Source organism: Perognathus longimembris, chromosome 17 (assembly GCF_023159225.1).
Source record: "Perognathus longimembris pacificus isolate PPM17 chromosome 17, ASM2315922v1, whole genome shotgun sequence".
NCBI classification, from domain to species: Eukaryota; Metazoa; Chordata; class Mammalia; order Rodentia; family Heteromyidae; genus Perognathus; species Perognathus longimembris.
Window position 1 is genome coordinate 10,757,047 of NC_063177.1, and position 21,485 is coordinate 10,778,531.

The 21,485-nt window shown below is 46.3% G+C and overlaps 1 protein-coding gene across 3 annotated transcripts; it reads right to left on the bottom strand.

Annotated features, from left to right (window-relative positions):
- Positions 1 to 406: 406 nt before the first annotated feature.
- Ctns (cystinosin, lysosomal cystine transporter) lies at positions 407 to 21,425 on the bottom strand. Of its 3 annotated transcripts, XM_048366994.1 has the most exons (13): positions 21,056 to 21,425; positions 20,596 to 20,776; positions 18,366 to 18,445; positions 13,335 to 13,413; positions 12,151 to 12,235; positions 6,331 to 6,434; positions 6,070 to 6,201; positions 5,117 to 5,216; positions 4,908 to 5,027; positions 3,534 to 3,704; positions 1,991 to 2,108; positions 1,633 to 1,747; positions 407 to 1,279 (listed from the first exon to the last, which is right to left on the bottom strand). In XM_048366994.1, exons 3-13 carry the CDS (start codon positions 18,424 to 18,426, stop codon positions 1,165 to 1,167), a joined length of 1,200 nt encoding a protein of 399 aa, XP_048222951.1. In that variant the 5' UTR covers positions 18,427 to 18,445; positions 20,596 to 20,776; positions 21,056 to 21,425; the 3' UTR covers positions 407 to 1,164. The 3 variants fall into 3 exon arrangements, with proteins under 3 accessions (XP_048222951.1, XP_048222952.1, XP_048222950.1); XM_048366995.1 differs by lacking the exon at positions 20,596 to 20,776; XM_048366993.1 differs by having other exon boundaries at positions 20,596 to 21,425.
- Positions 21,426 to 21,485: the final 60 nt, after the last annotated feature.

Sequence of the window (21,485 nt, forward strand, 5' to 3'; positions counted from 1 at the left end):
TCTGTGGATTTGAGCTGACTAATCTCTGAGCTAGGGAAATGGACCTGAAATTCCTTAAGAGTTGTTACAGCTGGGTAGGGGAAGAATCCAGATAGAGGAAAAGCCCTTACTACCCCGGCTTCCAGTGGTGTCATGCCCTCTTCCAACCCCACTCAAGGCACCGCTTTTGACATGCTAGTAGTATACTTTGATACTGGTAAACCGTACCTGTAACACCTACCTGGGTTTGAGAGGGCAGGGGGCTTCCCTGATGAATTCGGGGGTCAGAATGCAGCTACCTCTGGTCAGTGAACTCCACAGCCCTACCTGTTCCTTTACACGAACTGAGCAAGGCTGGTTCCCTAAGCCCAATGGGCTTGGTTCTGAAGGCCGATGACGCTGCCTTCTGTATCTAGCATACTCCCAGTGCACAAAGGAAATAAGCCAAGCTTTAATTAAGGATATGGCCCCGCCCAAATAGGACACAGAAAGCAATTAAGACAAAAAAAAAAAAGGCACAGGTACTTGTAAAAAACAGTGGCTTGGCAAACTCAGGTCATACAAGGCACATTCCAGCTCCCTCCCCTCAGTCCCAGGGAAGACACCAGCTGGGGGCAAGTTAGGAAGTGTGAGATCTGGGTTGGGCTCCTGAATTCAGTTTCTCTGAGGCCAAAACTCTGAAGTCTTCAGGTATCTGGGGAAAATCAAGGGAAGGGGACCTGCCCTCCCCTCCCTGGGGAGCTGCTGTCACCACTTAGCAAGTGGGCAGGCCTCTAAGGCACAAGCTGGTGCTAAGTTAGGAGTAGTAGGGTACTCAGACAGGGCCCTAATTCATTAGGAAAGTGAAGGCAGGGAAGGGCAAACCATCTCTGAAACATCCCTCCTTAAACTCTGTGATTGTAGACCGATATCCAGAGAGAGGACACGGGGCAGAACCTATCTGGCAGGTACCCCAATGCTCAGGCCCTGTTCCAGGCCACTCATTACTGCAGCTGTGGAAGCTGAGTTTTGCAGAACGAGTTTCAGGCATGTGGCCTTCAGAGAAAGGACCCCAAGCCTAGTCCCACAGTCCTTGCCCCTCCACCACCAGCACCAGCACCTTTGAGTCCATTCGCCAAAGGACTGACTGGTTCCTGTGAACACAGCGGCGGCAGCAAAGTGCCCTTGGCTCTCTCAGCGGCAAAGTCAGCTCTTCAAGCTGCTCCCAGAAACACTGGTTTGAGGCAAGGCCTTCGGCTGCAAGCTTAGTGTCCCATTCCGCCTGGTATGGCTGTCAGGATCTGAGTATGCTGCCTGAGGCCTTAAAGAAAAGAGAGGTGGTGCATCAAGACGCAGGAGGGCCAGGCGCCTAGTCTGGAAAAGTTCAGCTGGGACCTCTGAGAAGGTGGAGAGGGACCACCTGAGGTCTGCTTTTCAGTTCCAGAGGGAGGGTTCTTTGAGGCCCAGGGGGCCCTGGGCAAAAGCAGGGTGGCTGTGTTTAAGGCATTTGGCTGGAGGAGGAGAGTGCTTCTCTGTGACACGCTGAGCCATGCCACGCGGGGCCTGCTCACCAGCTGCTTCTCTGGCCTTCAATGGATGCCACCTTCCCCACCAGGCCCCAGGCCCGGCTATTTACACTGCCGGCACTCGGAGTGCTAGTTGAGCTGGTCGTACCCCGGTTTCTTTCTGTACAGAAGGAAGTGCTGGACGAAGAAGATAACATCGAAGAATATGGAGAAGATGCCAAGTCCAAATTTGGTTGGGTCTCCGAAGATCAGTGTCCACTGGTCTGTTAACAGTGGGGGGGGGGGGGGGGAGACGACTAGCTTTAGCTAGCTTGGAAACCACAAGTCTTTCAGCTGCAAATGCCCCATGGCAGGATTTTCCTTGAGAGCTGGGATTAGATTCTAGACTGCAGGGCTTCTGGGGGAGATGGGTGTACCCCTGGCTGGGAGTGGAAGGAATTTCAGGAAGCACAGTCCTACTCTGTACCTCCACCCACTGAGTAGGAGGCGCTTTCGGGCAGACTTACCATTATTGTAGGACTGGAGGAACATCTGGAGGAGGCTGAAGCTGCCTCCAATGAAGTCCAGGAACACACTGCCAATGCTCCAGCCCTCGGTGCTTTTGTAGTGAAAGTTCATATAGGCCTGGGCCGGAGGGATAGACACGAGGAGGGCTGTGAGGGGGCTGGGCTGCTTGCTGCCTTACTTGTCTTGTGACTGCCACTCTAAACAAGAGCAGCTCTGAAGGCTCCCACTCAGGACTAGGGCCTCAGTGCCAAAGAACACGGTGACCTTTGGGCTCTGACAAGCCTTAGTGAAGGAAACAATGTGGGTGTCTCATGGTCTAACATGCAGGCCAAGCAAGACCTCTGTCCCAACTCCAATGGAGGGAGGGGCAGAGGCCCTCTTTCTGGCTTCCCATACTTGCTGCTACCTCCCCAGTCCCAGACAATTCCAAATGTCTCCTTTTTAGCTTCTGCCTCCCAGGGTCCTAGCCCTGAGTCTTCTTACATGCAAGGCCTGATACCCCACAGGAGTCCTCGCAAGCCCCATGGGGCCTAACCTGGCTTCCCAGATTTGTGTGTGTAGGTACTAGGGGGCTTGAACTCAGGGTTCTCCCTTAGCCTTTCTGCTTCTGTGCCTTGAGCCACAGCTCCAACTTTTTTTTTTTTTTTTTTTTAACCAGTCCTGGGGCTTGAGCTCTGGGCCTACCTCTGTCTCTGAGCATCTTTAGCTCGAGGATAGCTCTCTACCACTTGAGCCACAGCACTATTTCTGGCTTTTTCTGCATAGTTTATTGGAGATGAGTCTCATGGACTTGCCTGCCTGGGCAGGCTTCAAACCATCCTCCTCAGATCATAGCCCTCCAACATTCTTAATACTGCTCAGCAGCCAGGACTCCTGTGGGTCCCAGGCTGGGGGACCCTCCTGCATCCACCGTTAGTATAGCTGTGCTTCCAGCCAATGCTCTCCTTCCTGAACTTGTGAACACAAGGAACCTTTTTATAAGGAAGCAGTTAAACAGGCCCTATGTTTGTTGTGGAAATACGTAGTGGTGGCTCCATACAAGCCTCTAGGCCTGAGTCATTGTGGGTGTGGGGGTGGACATACTGACTTTAAGTCCAGAGGCCTCTCTGTATAGGCATTGGCCACAAAGGTCAGCACCCTCCTCTATCTGATCTTTCCTGTTTTTCCTGGTTCTCAGGGGTGGCCAATTTTTATGCAAATGGGGCTGTGTGTGTGTGTGTGTGTGTGTATGTGTGTGTGTGTGTGTGTGTGTAAACCAGTCATTAGCAAAGACAGAAGGAGCAGAGAAGGTAAGTGTGCCCAGTCACTGACTCCAGTGCCTGAGACCTGAGCCTTGGCTGACTTGTGTGATTCAGCTCCAAGGCAAGAGCAGGCAGCAGCACATAGTGGCTTTCTGTCAGCCTAGTCTCACTGGCACCCACCTCAGCTTTCTACTCTCTCTGGCAAGCAGCAAGCTGTCCCATGGGAGCAGGGCCCAGGCTAGGTACCTCTCACTTCTCACACCAACCAGCCATATAAAAATGCAGGAAGGCCCTGGAGTACCTGTGGAACATACTTGATCAGCGTGATGGCAAGCTTGATATAGGAGAAACAGAAGAGGAACTGCAGCCATGTGGTCACTCCAACTGCAGCCACCACCATGGTGATGAAGGCAAAGAGCCATGAGAGCACCAGGAAGCCAATGGCAGGCCAGGACACACGCTGGTTGCCTCGCTGAGGATGAGATGGAGGAGGTATTGTAGATGGGGGCACAGAGGGTACTGTAGGGCCTCAGGAGGGGAAGGTACAAGAGCTGGAGGCAGAATTGTGGCCCTGACATAGCTGGAGTGAGGGCTTTTGGCAGATCCAGAGATCCTTACTCTGTCTAGATCATGGGATGAGTCAACACCTGGGCTTGGATAAGGTGTAAGGTCCCCAGTACAGACTCCATTAAAAAAAATTATCAGTATCTCCCTTTCTATCCACTGTGGATTCTTCTGCCTCCATCTACTTTTGTTCTCACTTTGCATAGCTGAGTGTCACTCAGACCTCATTCTGGATGAGCTGAATGAAGTTAGGGATACTGATTCTAATCTGGAGGTCTGGCACCTTGTTCCGGCCTGGGCACTGACTTGTTCCGAGATGTGCATGGAATCTGGCAGTCTCTGAATTCTTATCTCTACCTCAGCCTTTTTCTGCCATTGTTCCAAAGTAGACTATCTTTACTAGAGTGTCACAGCAAAGGTAAGACAACCCAGGAAGTTCAAGAACCTTCTTGGAAGCCATGCAACCTCCATCCTCACAGTATGAGGGATGGGGCACACCAAGGAAGAGTGAAAGCAAAGCTGGCGCCCTGAGAGTCCTCTGAAACACTAGGGTCTCCTAAGGATGCCTTCCCTGCTGAGATCCCACTGTCTTCCAGTAACAAGGCTGAGTCCTGGTTGCTCCTGGCCTTTGGGAAACCAGCTCCCCAACAGGGGCTCTGAACCCTGGCTACACTTACCTGCTCATAGTTCATCCCACATGGTCCTCAGCCTCAGGATTCTGTTCCCCATGAAAAATGACCCTCCCTTCCCCTTTAGCATGGGATCTTCACTCACTCTTGGATTACTAGAAGCATTTCCTTTGTCATCCTCTCTCCCTGGCTGGGCTTAGGCCTCAACTAGCTCTCTGTGGCTCCATGCTCCATACCACACTCTCCATTCTGCCTCTCTTCTTATGTCCCTCACACCAGACGTGGTGTGTTCCCTATGGTCAGTACATGGTCTGGCCCATTCTCTAGACCCAGGAAGGAGATGCTGAATAAATAAATGTTTCCTTTCTGAGGATTTTGCATCTTCCCTTGAATGGCCGGTAGCAGTGGCATATGGGTAGGATGGCAGAGGGCGAGTGAGTACTGGCTCATGCAGGTGAATGAAGGCAGGCTTCATCCCTCACCTCATAGAGGCAGCATTGCAGGATGACGATCAGGGTGAGAGTGACTGCATGTAGGCTGAAGAAGACATCATTAATGTCTACAGGGTTCACGCCATTGGGGTATTTCTGGAGAAACTCCTCCTGTTAGGGGGAAGGAAGATGATGGGAGGTAAAGGCAGTTTGGCTACTGAGTGGCTCTGGTGGACCGTGGGGGATGGGCCATGCTGTACCTGGATGTAGGGCACCCACAGGAGGCCAATGTTGAACACGCTGTAAGCCACAAAACCCGTCAGGTTCAGGGCCAAGAAGTCAAAGCTCAGGCCAATGACACTGTGGGCAGGGGACAGAGAGATGAAATAGGGCAGTGGTGAGGCTAGGGAATCACTGGGAAGGGAGGAAACAGCTCCCAGCACAAAGGGAAGAGCACTGTTCTTAGGTCTTGCTCCACAAGTGGTCTCATCCAACCACATCCCCTCTTATTTTTTTGCCAGTCCTGGGGCTTGAATTCAGGGCCTGGGCACTGTCCCTGGGCTTTTTTGCTCAAGGCTAGTGCTCTGCCATTTGAGCTGCAGCTTTTGGTTTTTTGGTGGTTAACTGGAGGTAAGAGTCTCAAGGACTTTCTTGCCTGGGCTGGCTTGAAACCACAATCCTCAGATCTCAGCTTCTTAAGGTAGCTAGGATTACAGGTGTGAGACACCAGTACCCTGTCAACCATGCCCTCGTCAGAGCCTGTTTGCTCCTTCTCTCCCTCCCTCCAGAGATTTCTCCTGGAGCCTTCCTTCAGGAAGGCAGCGTCTTCCGCACAAAATCTCCTAAGAGGCCAGGGTGTCTACAAATTGCCTATGTCCTTACTGCACACAGACAGGAGCCAAGACCACCTTTATCCTGGCTATAAAATCATAGTTGGTGGCTCAGTGGCCAGGGCTGATGACTACATGACAGAACACCCATGTCTTCCAGGACTAAAATTGGGGTTCACCCAGCCTATCTGTTGCTTAATGAAGTGTCATATCATTGCTTCCACAGAAGGGTTGAACTGGGTGAGGAACTAAAGGCCCAGCAGTGGAAGTCCCACCTTAGCTCCTGTCCTAGCAAGGACAGCTTTTTTAAAAGGGCAGGGAAGCTGCTCATACCATCATACCACCCCACTTGAGCCTGCTCCAGGTCTGGCTCAGTGGGTTACCTTTTCCGTCTCCAGTTCTTGATCACCTGAGGGTAGAAGGAGATGGACCAGGCCACGAAGTAGATCCAGCCAATCACCTGGTTGATGATGCTAATAGCACTGCTGTGGATCACTAAGAAGAGTATCCTTGGGCTGGAAGGGATTTGGGAAAGGGCTAAGCTGAGGTGAGGCTTCTAAAGGAAAGCCAGCGTGTCTGTACTCAGCACGGCCTCCCTTCCCATCATGTGCAGTCCACACAGGCAGGGGTAGACGCCAGCTTACCTGGTCTGATTGGAATGATTTCCATGCAGATGAACTGTCACTTGTCCAACATTTTGAGATGTCACTTGAAAAGAAGAATGTGTCACTCCAGGAGGCACTACAACCTGTTAAGAAGACTGAACTTCATCTGAGGCCATATGCAACTGAGTATCAAATGAAGTGCCTGGCTCCAGGCTGAGAACATAGCACACATGGTCCCTGCTTTCCAAGAGCTTCCAAAGGCAGAAATATTGGGCCAGCCAACCAACTTGACCCCTGCTCCCCAGCCCTTTGCTCTGTGGCTTTCCATTCAGTATTGCAGTCTGGTCCTCAGGTCCTCTTCTGGCTAATAGACAATGGACAGGAATGTGGGATGGCCCTCTTCCTCTCACTAGCTCTATGATTTCTGTTCATCTGTAAACGGGGACAACACAACACCAAGCATCTACTTCAACAGAGTCACTAACTTCTGTAAAGTGTACACAACAGGGCTGGCACATGGCAGGCCATGAGTATGTCATGTCATGATTGTACTACAGCACCTTTGTCACTGCTACATTCAACATTCTTAGGCTCCTCCATTCCCATGAAAGGATACCTACCATGCACTGCTTGGCTACCATGTAGCAAAACAGAAAAGGTGCACACACCAAATGTTTGGAAAAGACAATGTTCTCATCGTTTCCATCCAACATTTATCTAAAGTCTTGGTCTAGGAAAACAGGTTTTGAGGCCTGCCTGTGACACTGCATCTTGAAATCATTCCTTCTGAGACTCGGAAGTCCATGCAGAGCAAGAGAGCAGGATGATATCTTTATTGAACCAAACTGTCTCCTGCCTTTAATCTCTATTGCTCCCTGGATAATACTCAGGGTGTCACCTCAACCCATCAGATAACCCATGACCACAAGGACACAGCTCATTAGATAGCAGTGGCTTCTTCTTCTTCTTCTTTTTTTTTCTTCTGAAGCAGGCTCTTATTATGCAGGCTAACCTGGAGCCCAGGGTGGCCTCAAATTCCACATCCTCCTGCCTTTACCTACTGAGTGCTAGGAGTACTAGCTGTACTATGACACCAGGCTAGTAGTGGCTTCTTAATGAGAATCCTTCAGGCAAATGGTTTTTGGTCTTAAGTCCCAGAAAATGGGGGGCTTTCACAATGGAAGTGGAGTCCAATTTGTGGTCTGTCTTGCAAGCCACTTTTTTTTTCTCCCCAATACTTGAGTTTGAATTCAGAACCTTGCACTTGCCAGGCAAGCACTCTACCTTGCACTTGCCAGGCAAGCACTCTATAAATTAAGCCATATCCCCAATTCTTTTTGGCTCCCCCCTCCCCGCCGTGTGTGTGTGTGTGTGTGTGTGTGTGTGTGTGTGTGTGTGTGTGTTGGTACTAGGGTTTGAACTCAGGGCCCCATGCTTCCTAAGCAGGTGCTCTATCATTAGAACCAACCTACTACCCTCTTTTTGCATTGGTTATTTTCAAGATAGAGTCTTGCTCCATGCCTGGGGAGCCTGGGCTGTGATCCTCCCTTCTGTGCTTCCCTTTAGTCTGGGATGACACGTATATGCTACCACACCTACACAAGGGTTGAGATGCAGTCTCAAGAACTTTTCTGTCCAGACAGGCCTCCAACAGAAATCCCTCAATTTCCACCTCCCAGGTAGCCAGAATTACAGGCTTGAGCTACCCTACCATGCCTGGCTAGTTACTTTTTGGATATGGGTTAGCTCTGAACCATGAACCTCCTATGCAACCCAGATTACAGGCATGCCACCATGACTGACCTGGAAGTTACATATTGGAGAGATGCTATACTCTTGGCTCTTTTCTTTTCCTATCACCTCATTTCCCCTCCTCTTAAACAGAGTTTGCTTACAATATTGTCTGCCATTTTAGAGATATGGCCACCATAATCCCTTTGGAGCAAGGCAGGAAGAAATGGATCAATCAGAAATTGACCCAAACGAGGTACCATGAAATAATAATGACTGCTGTCTTTGCTGGGAGCTTCCGACTTGCCAGGCAGTCTCAGACACTTTAGATTTGCCTCCACTGCTTTTAATTCTCATAGTACAGTCAAGTAGACATTATGACTGCTACCTATACAAGTGAGGAATTATTGTGTTGGGGTGAAGTATATTACCCCACACCAGGTGGGGCTCATGAGCCACTTGACTCTCAAGTTCTAACAATAGCTTCTGATTCACAAGTATGGGACAGGAATGATGAAAGCTGGACAGGAGGGCTCATATAAATATGTAGAAACAGGTTTATATAAATATATGTGTGGATGATAGTTATATAAAAATTGAACTATAATATTATACATAGACATACTGATGAAAACTATGTAGATCCCAGCTTGATGAACTGTCTGCAAACTGAACACATCCAGTACCCAAATGAAGGAATGAACATTTCTAACACCCAGAAGCCCTGTTCTGACTTTTCCAGGCTACTGACTCCAAGAGTAACTGCTATTTTGACAGTACAGACTTACTCTGTGTTTGTACATTTTTGTTTAAGGAATCCTACAGCCCATGCTTTTGGTGTCACACTTCTCTTATTTGACATTATGCTTGACTTTCATTTATTTTTAAGACAGAATGCCTTCACTTTAATGCTAGGACCTAAATGATGTGATAAGCCTCTGTTCCTCTGGGTGTGCAGTGATCTGCAGACCGCACAGACCCTGTGATCTCATGCCAGGCCAGCTGTGAGAGCCAGCAGCTTTTCTTGCTCTGCATGCTGGACTTGGCACCGGGGCAGGTGGGAGCTGTGAGCCATGGTACTGGCTAATGCCATGTAGTGTTTGTGGGGGAGGTGAGATCCACCCCTCATATAGGTCCCTTCAGTGGGATACTCTGAAGCTCCTCTCTCAGCAATGGGATTGGTCAGATCCCCAATTCTCAATCTCTTGAGACTCATCATGTTGCATGGCTGTTCCTCTGCTGAGGAGCTCAGTGCTGATTAGAGGCCCACTTCTACACCACCCAGGATCTCAGGAAGTGCCTGATGGCCAGCAAGCTCGTCCTGCATTATTCTTCTGCTGCCCCTCCCACATTTATTAAAGCATAATTGATAAACAAGACTTATATATTTTATGCAGGAGATGGTGGCCCATGTCTATAATCCTAGATACTCAGAAGGCTGACATCTGGAGGATCCTGGCTTCAAACGGCATGGGCAGAGACTTTATCTCCAAAATAACCAGCAAAAAACAGGGCTGGAGGCATGCTCAAGTGGTAGAGTGCAGACAAGCAAGCAAGCGGAGCAAGCACAAAGCCCTAAGTTCAAACTCCTATCATAAAAAAATTGTATGTATGTGAAGTGCACATTTATATATGATTAAATCAAGAAAATTAACATATTTATTATCTCATATACTTATCAGTTTTATATGATAGGAACACTGAAGACTTAATTTCTTAGCAATTTTCAACTATAATCATGTATACTTGAATGAATACACCCTGAGAATTGTGTCATTAAGTGATTACATAAATGTGCAAACATCATAGAGTGTATGTGTACAAACTAAGGTGGCTACAAAATCACTAGATGATATATTAAGGGACCATTATTCTACACGCTGTCCTTCACTGACCAAAATGGCATTTTTGATGTGTGACTGCATATTACACCTTATTATTAACTGTTGACACCTTCTATATAATACATTTCCACAAATTATTCATTCTAAACTGACTTGTGTTCAACTTTTTTTTTTTGGCGAGTCCTGGGCCTTGGACTCAGGGCCTGAGCACCATCCCTGGCTTCTTCCCACCCAAGGCTAGCACTCTGCCACCTGAGCCACAGCGCCCCTTCTGGCCATTTTCCATATATTTGGTACTGGGGAATCTAACCGAGAGCTTCATGTGTAGGAGGCAAGCACTCTTGCCACTAGGCCATATTCCCAGCCCTCAACTTGTTTTTTAAAATATATTTTTATTATATTTAGGTAGCTGTACAAAGGAACAGTTTATGATTACAATGTATCTTGACCACTGTCACCTTTTCATTATTTTCCCTTATCAGTCCCAACCTCATTCCTTCCTTCAATTTTCTTTCCTTTTTTCCCTTTCCTTTCTTTTCCTTTTCCTTTTCTTTTCTTTCTTTCTTCCTTCCTTCCTTTCTTTCTTTTTCCTTCTTTCTTTCTTTCTTTCTTTTGTTGTCAGTTCTTTTCTTTCTTTCTTTCTTTCTTTCTTTCTTTCTTTCTTTCTTTCTTTCTTTCTTTCTTTCTTTCTTTCTTTCTTTCTTTCTTTCTTTCTTTCTTTCTTTCTTTCTTTCTTTCTTTCTTTTATTGTCAGTCCTGGGGCTTGAATTCAGGGCTTGAGCACTGTCCCTGGCTTCTTTTTGCTCATGGCTAGCACTCTACCACTTGAGCCACAGCGCCACTTCTGGCTTTTTCTATGTATGTGGTGCTAAGGAATCAAACCCAGGGTTTCATGTATACTAGGCAAGCACTCTACCACTAGGCCATATTCCCAGCCCATGATTTAGCATTTCTAAGGAATTTGTGTACACTCTACATATGACAGAAAACATGAATGCTTTGTCTCTAGGCCTGGCATGATTTTAAACTCTTACTGATCTGGGGAGGCTGCTTCCTTAGTCTTTTTTTTTTTTTTTCTTATTTGCTTTGCAGAGTTGAAAACCTAACTCAGGGCCTTGCATTTGCCAGGCAAATGTTCTTCTACTGAGCAAAATCCCCAAGCCCAGTCTATAGTAGTCTTATCCAGTTCACATCCTTGGTAAGATGGAAGCAAGGTAGAAACAAATAAGAAAATACATGAAGTTATGAATGATTACCAGATAGCCTCTGGGGCTAAGCTTTGCAAGTGGCATCCAACTAATTGTGCCTCAGAACAATGCTTCACAACTTTAATATGGACCCCAATTATCTGGAAACCTTGTGAACACATAAAATCTGAATAAGTGTATTTAGGATGTTTTCTTAAAGTTGGGGTGGGGGAGGTTCTTAGGTATGGGGCCTCATGCATGCTAGGCGAGTGTTCTACCACTGTGTATATCCTCTGACAGGTTTGTGCTGCTGGTCTGTGGATGTAGCAAGGCCTTAGGAAACTATCTAATGACCTTTCTCTCTTTTTGTTTTTTTTGTCAGTTGTGAGACTTGATTTTCTGGTGGTTAACTGGAGATAACTTTCCTACTGGCTTTAAATTATGATCCTTCTTAGATCTTGGCCTCCTGAGTAGTGCTGGGATTACAGGTGTGAGCCCCCAGGCACCCAGCTAACTTTTACATTCTTGGAATCCCTTTTGCCTTATGCTTCTTATTTGGAGCAAGACTAAATAAAATATCTTGTTATTGCCAGGTGCTGGTGGGTCACTCTTGTAATCTTAGCTACTTAGAAGGCTGAGAGCTAATGATCACAGTTTGATAAAGTCTTCCTGGGCAGGAAAGTTCATGAGACTTACTGACCTAAAAAGTGGAAGTGGTGCTGTGGCTCAAAGTGGTACAAAGACAATGTTAGCCTTGAACAAAAACACTCAGAGACAGTGCCCAGGCCCCCAGGCCCTGAATTCAAGTCCCATGACTGGCAAAATACTTACATACATACATCTTATTATTAACTACAGTCACCATGCTATACAACAGATCTCTAGAAATTATTCATTCTAATGGACTTGCATTCATTTTGCTAGTCCTTCTTAATCCAAACTATATAGCACAAAAACCCTCATTCCCCAAAGACCAACAAAGACAACAGCCACAGATTTCTACAATGATGGTAAAAGGGCAGTCTAGGCCACACATTTCCATAGCTCGTTTTGTTCCCTAGCATTTTCCTACTCACCAGTTAAGATTTGTTACTTACCTCATCAGGGAGATCAAGGATAGTAATATTTTTTGAACGAAATGTGATTTCAAAAGTGATCACTAAGGTTGCATTTAATGGATACCTGTGAAAGATAAGTCTAATTACTGCTGGAAAGTGGGGCCCAGTGAAACCTCAACCAACGCTCTGGACCTCATTTCTGGGGCCTTCATTTCTCTAGCAATTAGGAACACGAAGTGCTGCATGCTTAACGTTGAGGAGCAGGTGTTTTCTAACATGAGAAGGTGGTAAACTGTCTGCGAATGATAGCTGAGGCACCCAGAGGTGAAGAGGCCCATGGCTCCCTGCTCTAGTGGGAAAGGTTTCCCAGAAAGGGCTAGACTGGAGCAGTGTATTATATGAAAGTCAGCATTTGAACAGAAGTGAAGTCTTCTGGGAACAGCCAAAGGCTTACAGGCTTGAAATTACTTTAGAGGAAAGTGGGAGTCATGCAAGGATTCTGGTAAGGGAAGAGTTGAGGTAAAAGGATGACTTACATGATTTATACCACGTGAGTGGGTATGTATAGAGGTTTGGGATCTGGGAATTGAACTGGAGGCCTGGGGTACTGGGGTACTGGAGTGCTGGTTTTAGACCAATCTTTGATAGAGATGTAAAAAAGGAAGGAATTCCAGGTGTTCAGCTCAGAGCATTATTACAGCTGAGAGGCATGAGCAGGATGAACCACTGAGGAACACAAAGGGAGACAAAGGGAGCACAAAGGGAGAAGAGGAATATTCTGCACAAGGTGGAGACTGCTGTAATAACAATACCAATAGGTGTCAGCGAATGACATTGTATCCACAAAGGCCAAGCAATGAGCAGCACTGGGGGATTCCCCCAGAATCAGTCTCTTTTGCTTTAGCAAGGGACCTCAGCAGTGCTGGTCAGTACTTCAGCTCCCTTGGCCTGAAATATTTATAGTCTTGGGAAGAGTCTAGGATCTATTGCTGTTCACGCAAGGACCGTCATTGGGGGTAAAAGGCTCATGTATTAGAGAAAAGCAGTATCCTTGTCCTCTTCTCTTCCTCCCAGTGCAACTACAGGCTCAGTGTGGTACTCTAGGAACCTAATTGGTAGCCCCAGGTTAGTCTCACTGCTCTCTGAATGGCTTGTCTATAGTGAAGAGGCAAAAGTGTCATATCTAAAATAAAAACAAGGCCAGAGCAGGCCTGAGAACTTACCCAAGGCTGATGCTGAGATTGGTTGAGCTGCCATTTTCCAGCTTCACAATGGGAGGGACAGTGAGGCTGACAGTAGACTCTGGAAAGACCCCAAGACAATGACATGAATTATCTAGTCAGAGCTCAGGCCCTCAAGAAGCAAGTATGAGGTCCCTGATATAGGAACTCATGAAACCTGGCTCACTGACAGTCCTATTTTCTAGATGGAGAGGAACCTGGTGGTTCATGCCAGTAATCCTACACATTTAGGAGGCTGAGATCTAAAGATCAAGGTTTGAAGCCTTGATCCAGTTGGGGGTAGGAAAGTCTATGAGACTCTTATCTTGAATTAATCACCAAAAAGCCAGAAGTGGAGCTGTGGCTCAAGTGAAAGCCAAGCAAGAGTGTGAGGCTCTGAGTTTAAGCCCCAGTACACACACACACACACACACACACACACACACACCATGTACACACAAAAAGAGAGACAGAAAGGGAGGCAGGGAGGGAGGGAGGGACAGAGAGAAGTGCCAGAGGTTCCATGAAGAGACTGGACATTTAGACCACTGTAGTGCCTTTCCTATCCCAACAGTGAGGATGCTGCTGGCATCATCCCTTTTTCCTGACAGGCTCTGAGAACTTGCTACCCAGTTACTCAGAGAGTTTGAGAACCATAGGGCCCCGGAATTATCACAAAGGAATTTAAGCCACCATCTGGTTCTGTACATGGTGGACTAGAACCCCTCTTCAGATGGATAGCTAAGAGATATTCCCTATTCATGGGGTCCCAAACACAAAGAACTGGTTCGGTCTATTCTTGCATTTTCCGAGATGCATAGGCCCAGTTAACATGTTCTAAATAACCTTTTGGGCTCCCCTCCTACCTACCTCCATCAATCAGTGTATGATCCTTTCTGAGAGTCTATCTGGAGATGGTGTGTGTGTGTATGTGTGTGTGTGTGTGTGTGTGTGTGTGTGTGTGACAAGGATGTGTGTGTGTATGACAAGGATGTGTGTGTGTGTGACAAGGATGTGTGTGTGTGTGTGTGTGTGTGTGTGTGTATGACAAGGATACAGTTTCATTACCAGGGACTTCTTATTGACATTAAGGTGTTAGCTCGAGACAAATAGGCCTTCAGGATGATGGGGGAGCAAGTACTTCAGAGTCTGGATGCATGGGTCAGTAGAGGAGTACATGATTAGTATACATGACAAGAAGGAAGGGGAAGAAGAAGACAAATAAGAGAAGGAAAAGGAGGAAGAAGGAGGGAAGGAAGAACAGAAGGAAGATGAGGAAGAGAAAAAAAGAGGAAGAGGAGAGATGGAAAAAAAGTGGGTCACTGGATACAGAGGTGCCAGACTTGAATGAAACAAAGAGAAAAAAAAGCCAAGGGAGAGTGAGAGGCCCAGTGTTCAAGCCCCAGTACAACAGCCCCAGAAACAACAACACCCCCCCAACCTCCGCCAAATAAAAAAATATCAAGGGGAAAAAAGTGGATCATAACCTATTGTGAAGTAAACTAACTCAGACCATCCTTATCACCAAACACAATTGAGTTAGCTTGAGTTATTCCTGTGTTCTTTGAGTAAACCACTTCCAAGTTTTTGCCCCCTTCCCATGTGTGATCAAAGTCCCATGCCAAACCTGCCAATCTCATCTCCCCTGCTTCCTGGCCTTTGGGATTACACATAGCCTAACAATGATCATGAACCTAGACTGGGATTGGAAGGGGCACCTGAAGTAGGGGAGCAAGAACTCAACTCCTTACAGGGGCAGAGGCTGCAGGAAGGGCTCAGATTTCATCTGCTCAGACCCCTTAAAGGCAGAAGATGATGAACTGAAATGTGATGCTCAGGTTGGAAGGAAACTTGAAAGTTCCCTAAATCAACCTCCTCTGATGACTCCTTCTCCATTACTCCTACCCAGTAGTTCCTCTTTCTCTGCCTGCACTATGAAACCTGCACTATGGGGCCACTCTGTGCCAGGAAACTGGCCACATCTCCATTCTTGCCTGGCATGACACAGACTGAGGCTATCCTGAGTATGCAAGTCCCCTGGCTGTCTGGGTCCATGATCTCTAGTCTCATTGCCAGATGGAGTCCCACACAGCAGGCCATCTTCCAGCCTGCAGAGACCAAGTGGCATGGAATGGGCTTGTTTCTTTTTTCCTGATCTGTGGACTCGGAGCCCCTTTTTCATACTCACTCCTTTGATGTCAATCTGAAGCTTTGTACACAGTTTTCCCAGTGGGGACCTTCAGGACTTACTGTCTCTATTACATTTTACCTAGAGCTCAAGACCACACCAGATAAGTCCCAGAACAAGCCACTGCTCAGGACAGGGTCACTGAGCTGTCCATACTTCTGGGTTCCTAGGGCACTTAGTGGGAGTTCCACATGGTCTCAGATCTTCCACAGCTGCATGTTAAAGAAAGAAGTTGTGAGCCAGGCAGCAGTGACTCACTTCTCTAATCCTCACCACTCAGGAGGCTGAGATATGAGGATTGTGGTTTGAAGCTCACAGGGGCAGAAAAATCAGTGAGACTCTTAACTTCAATTAACCACCAAAAAGCCAGAAGCAGAGCTGTGGCTCAAGTGGAAGAGCATCACCCTTTAGTGCAAAAGGCTCAGGCACAGTGCCTAGGCCCTGAGTTCACACACACGGTTGTGAATTCTCAGAAGTGGATAAGAGAAAATTTATTTTTCCCCTCACTTAATACTCTAGAAGACAGCATTGTTCAGACACTTCCTGGGTATGTGACCATGAGTAAGGTACTTACAGTAAATTTCTTTAAACCTCTATTTCCTCTAAAATGGGGGAGAACAAGACCTATCTCATAGGGCTACCATGAAAATAAAATGTCGCAATTTTGTAGTATGCTTCTGAGAGTCTGTGTGCTAAACAGTTGTTGATTATGATTATTATGGTTATTCTATAACTTTAGGACATCTTCAAGGGCAATCAGAAAGCTGTCTGATATCCTGGAAAAACATTTTTTTTTTGTCTTTTTGTTTCTTGGGGACCCGGGATTGAACCCAAGACATTGCACTTGCTAGGCAAGTGCTTTGCCATAGAGCTACATCCCAGTCCTGGGAAAACATTTGAAAGTTTGCTATGGGATAGGCTGTGTCAGAGTTACCTTAAACTTCCCAGAAAGGGAGTCTAATTTTTTAAAACATAATTTTATGATGAAGGTGTTGTACAGAAGGGTTACCATTTCCTAAGTCGACTAATGAGTATGATTTTTTTTGCTTTCTCTCAAGCTTCCCCACAAGTTGCAGAGTTCATTTGAGTCTGATTTTTTTTTTTTAAAGCCTGTTAGTATCTCTACACCTTACCCCATGTCAGCCATGTTGCTTGTCCTCCCTCCCCTCTCTTCTTTCCTCCTCTCCTCTCCTCATAGGGTCTTATTATGTTGCCCAGGTTGGTCTTGAATTCAAATGATCCTTCAAACTCAGCCTTTCAAGTAGCTGGGTCTATGGGTGTATGCTACTACAAACAGCTTTTGTGGTACTGGAATTAAGCTTAGGGCTTCATACATGCTAGGCAAATGTTTTGCCATTGAGCAACACCCAGCTCCCCAGCCTCTTCTATACTTCTTTTTCGCCAGTCTTGGCGCTTGAATTCAGGGTCCAGGCACTGTCCCTAATCTTCTTTTGCTCAAGTCTAGCACTCTACCACTTGAGCTACAGCACCACTTTTGGCTTTTTCTGTGTATGTGATACTGAGGAATAGAACCCAGGGCTTCATGCATGCCAGGCAAGTACTCTACCACTAAGCCACATTCCCAGGCCTCTGCTAAATTCTTAACTTTTATTTGGTAATGATTACAACATACTTTAGATCAAGGGGCTCAAAGAAACAATGCCAAGAAGGAAGGTATCTTGGCCACATAGTTGTAAAAGGCTGGTACTCTACTACTTGAGGCACAGCTCCACTTCTGGCTTTTTGCTGATTACCTGGATAAGAGTTTCATGGACTTTCCTGCCTGAGCTGGCTTCAAACCCTGATCTTCAGATCTAAGCCTCCTAAGCAGTTTTGGCTAACATGATGGATACTTAACAAAGCTGGAAAAGATGACCAGATAATTACTGTTTCCTCAGAGATTCAAGAAGCCAGACAACTGTACTGGTGTAGGCAAGGTATATGTCTTTGGGAAATACATGTGAGATTAACTCCTAGAACCCACAGCGAGAGTCCACAGTGGCAGCAGCTACTCTACAGATATATCTCAGCTTGTTGGAATTCCATGTTCAACTTTGAGAGACAGTTGTACAGTCTGACTTTAAGAACTGTTGACAGGATGAGAAGGAAACGCTCTTTTTATGATTAAGAGGTTCCTAAGGCAGGCATTTCTGAATGGAGACACTGGAATAGCAGTTGCCACCCTCTTCTTCTTCTTTCTGCCTACCAGGTAGATGTGATGACTGGCCTATAGTATGTTTAATAGCATCTCTGATCTATTAGATGGTAGGCAAAACCTACCCCACCCCGACCCTGATCATCTTCATCTCCAGATATTGTCAAATGTCCCTGGGTAAAACAAAATCACCCTCAGTTGAGAGCCACTGTTTTACATGCTTTTGAAGAAAAGAAGCAAGTCCCTAAGATTTTCATCTGTTACTCTTACCTTAGACGAGTTTTTGCATATGAAAAGTGTTAAATGTATGCCACTACAGATAAATTCTATTTTCTTGGGGGGAAAAAACAACAACTGTTGACTTTGGTAATATACAGAAGGACAACTCTTTGTAGAACCACCTGCCTCTTTGCACATTTCTGGATTCCAGACCTGAGGCTGGTTTACCACCTTTGGCTGAGAGGTAGGCAAACCACATGTGGCCTGGACACTGCTAAACCTATGTTCATGAACAGACCAGGTTATTTACTATACAGCCATCATATTCTCTCTCTCTCTCTCTCTCTCTCTCTCTCTCTCTCTCTCTCTCTCTCTTTCTCCCTCTCTGTCTTTCTGCCCCTCTCCCTCTCTCTTTCTCTCTTTCTCCTCTCCCCCTTTCTCTCCAAAATTAACAAACCATTTAAAAACTTACCACAATTCTCTATGAGACTCAGGGGGAAAAGGATAAAAATAAGCAGCAAATCCTTTACCATGTTCTCTGATTTCTCAGAACTAGGAAGAAAAACAAACACCAAGGAAAGTTCATGTTAAGGTTGAAATCAACTCAGCTCCAAGTGGACATTACACCACCTTGATACAATACACCATCACCCATCACAACAATAAGATACTTCATAAAAGACTAGCAACTGGGCACCAGTAGCTCATGCCTATAATCTAGCTATTCAGGAGTCTGAGATATGAGGATCAAGGTTCAGAGTCAGCCTGGACAAAGAAGTCCATGAGACTTATTGTCAATTACCCACTAAAAAGCTGTGGTTCATGTGATAGAGTAGTAGCTTTGCATGTGTGTGTGTGTGTGTGTGTGTGTGTGTGTGTGTGAGAGAGAGAGAGAGAGAGAGAGAGAGAGAGAGAGAGAGAGAGAGAGAGAGAGAGAGAGTATTCAAGCTCCAGGGCTGGCAGAAAAAGAAAAAAAAAAAGACTTTCACACCTCTGACTGACCTCAAAGGTTTGGGCATTACAGTGTCAGAAAAGGGGACCCTCAGAAAGGGCTTATCTTTCTTTGATACTTGGGGAAACCGGTTCAGAGTAGCTAAGTAGGTTGTGCAAAGGCCCATCCTGAGGAAGTGAACACAAGCCTTATTATTTTTTTTCCCCTCAACTGCCTTTTGTAACCTAGTAAATAGAATGCAGAGTGTTTTGGTTTTTTTAATTGGTATCATTTCCCCAAAATAGCTCCTCTGTTATTCTACTGAAAGCAAAACATGGAAAATCAAACTCTGGGTCAGCAAAAGTCCCCCAATCCCAAAGGATGAGACACTCTGGACAGACAGAAAAGCACTGACCAGTAAGTAGATCATAATGCTAAGAAAATTCAGATTTGATAGTCACACATGACTAACGGTTGGTGGAAGAAACAAACAGAGCACTTCATCCATGATGATATGGTGACAAAAAACAACAATGACAGAAACAGATGAGTAAACTGTTCAATGTTAGTTTCTGTTTATTTAAAGTTTTGTTTCATTATTAATTCCAAAGAAATTATATGATTGTGTACAGTAATAATTTTACTCAACAGCCATGCCATCATCAATTTACTTTACCTTTTCTTCATCTGTTTTATAAATTTAAAAATATTTTAATGATTTCACAGATCTATTTAAAAAATATTTGGAAAATGAATGTATTTACAGTCATAATACAATTTATTTCACTTAAAAGGAAATTATTTCAATTAAAAGGAAATTACCTCAGTATCTAAGAGGTATTTTATTTCCCTAAGATATTTTACTATCTAGTTTGAAGTTTTACAAACAAATATTATTGACCTTGCTGTGTTGGTTTATATTTTCTTCAGGAACTAAATTTCAACTTTTTTCTTTAGTGGCTATCTTAATTTTTTATGATATTTTCTGTGGCTAATATGCTGACATAATTTTCTCATTAAGAATTTGTATACTTACTTACTATTTTGATGAGGCTATCATGAATTCACCACAGCAGTATTTTAACAGTTTTACTTATATAGTTTTTTTTCCTTTTGCGTTTAAAAAAATTTTAAGCTTTTTAAAAATAGAAACTTAAAAATATAAACAGAGCATTTCCTGTGACAATGGGCTCCTTCAGGTATGCTTTTTTCTGGTGTGAATTTTAACTCTCTTCCAGGTCTCACTCAGAGATCAACAGTTTCAGGAATCTCTCCCACCACTCCACCCCCTCCTGCAAGCAGCTGAGGGAGATGCCTCCACTGATGGCTACCTTCCTGTCACAGAGAATAGGGATGTCTAACTGACATACTTGTCTTCTGTCCCACCATCTGGAACTTCCTGGAGATGTAACAACAAACGTGGCAAGGAATGTGTGGCTGGAGACAGGCTAGGCAGGTTCCAACGTGGGCACTACATTTGTTGTGGGACTTTGGGATGCTACTTAACCTCCACAACCTTATAATAGGGCAACAGGAATGGAATTTAAATGAAATACAAGGCATGCATTTTCAAAGGAAATTAAAATCGGCATGTAAAAAAATGGTAAGATTTTACAACGGTTTATGGCTCTCAAGGGTCACAAACCATACATACTGTTTATCAGCTGTATTAAAGTTTCAAGGGCGGGGGGGGGGCTGACAAAGATAAAAACGTTGAGAAACAATGATGGCATGATGGAATGTGATCGCTACTATTGCCCAGCATACTTACCAAGAAGTCACAAGGCAGGACCCAGGTGTCCTCCAGTCTAAGAACCCAAGAGGGCAGGGTGGAGCGTCTCCTCCTGCCTAGTCCCCAGAAGCCCAGCACTGGACAAGTCAGCAGGAGCTCCAGGGAATGGTCCTCTGGGCATCTCGCCTTTCCAAAGCAACGTGCATACTCTCCAACGCAGCTTCAGGAGGTAACGGAGCAAGAAGCGAGGAGAGCCACCCACATTACCCTGACATCCCGGCTGGTGTCCCCGCCTTCATGCACCGACACCCCGACCCTTCAAGCCGAGGCTGTCCAGGTGTCTGGGCGTGGAGTGGTCGTCGGGGCCACCGGAGTCCAGGGGCGGCGGGGCGGGGCTTGACCCGCAGCAGGCTGTCCCACCAAGGCGAGGCCAGTCTCTGGGTCTCAAGGGTCTGTTCGGGCAATTGGGGGTAGGCCCTGGGGCCGCTCGGATGCTCACCTGAGAGTCTCCCGGGCTCAGGAGCCGATCTCACCGGACGCAGAAAGCTCGCGCCAGACGTGGCTTCGGAGTGCACGGAGCTCCTAGCAGCCTGGTGGACTAATCGGGGCGGACTCGCGGTCACCTGACCTGCGCCACCTGACTCCCGGAGGCCGAGCCCCGCGCGAGGCGCCCTGGGAGTTGTAGTTTTCACGGGCCTGTTTTAGCGGGAACAGGGAAAAGGGGCACTGGCGCCCAGGCAGGGACTAGGGCTCCGTTGTGAGCATGGTCAAGCCACGTCTAGGGACACAGAGGTCCTAGGAGCCTCTTTCCCCAGTGGTGAAACCAAGGTTCGTTTGGGGCAAGAGGCCCAGCCACCAGTCCTTTGTCCCGGAACCTCTGCCCTACTGGGCGGGTCCTCCGGGGTCCAGCCTCCTCCGCGACTCCACCT

Excerpts from the sequence above, each read along its gene's own strand:
- Ctns (XM_048366995.1), bottom strand. The coding sequence starts at position 18,426 with ATGGTAAAGGATTTGCTGCTTATTTTTATCCTTTTCCCCCTGAGTCTC. Across the intron at positions 6,202-6,330 it reads AATCATTCCAATCAGACCAG|CCCAAGGATACTCTTCTTAG; the intron begins GTAAGCTGGCGT and ends AATCCCTTCCAG. Across the intron at positions 2,109-3,533 it reads TGATCAAGTATGTTCCACAG|GCCTATATGAACTTTCACTA; the intron begins GTACTCCAGGGC and ends CCTCCGGCCCAG.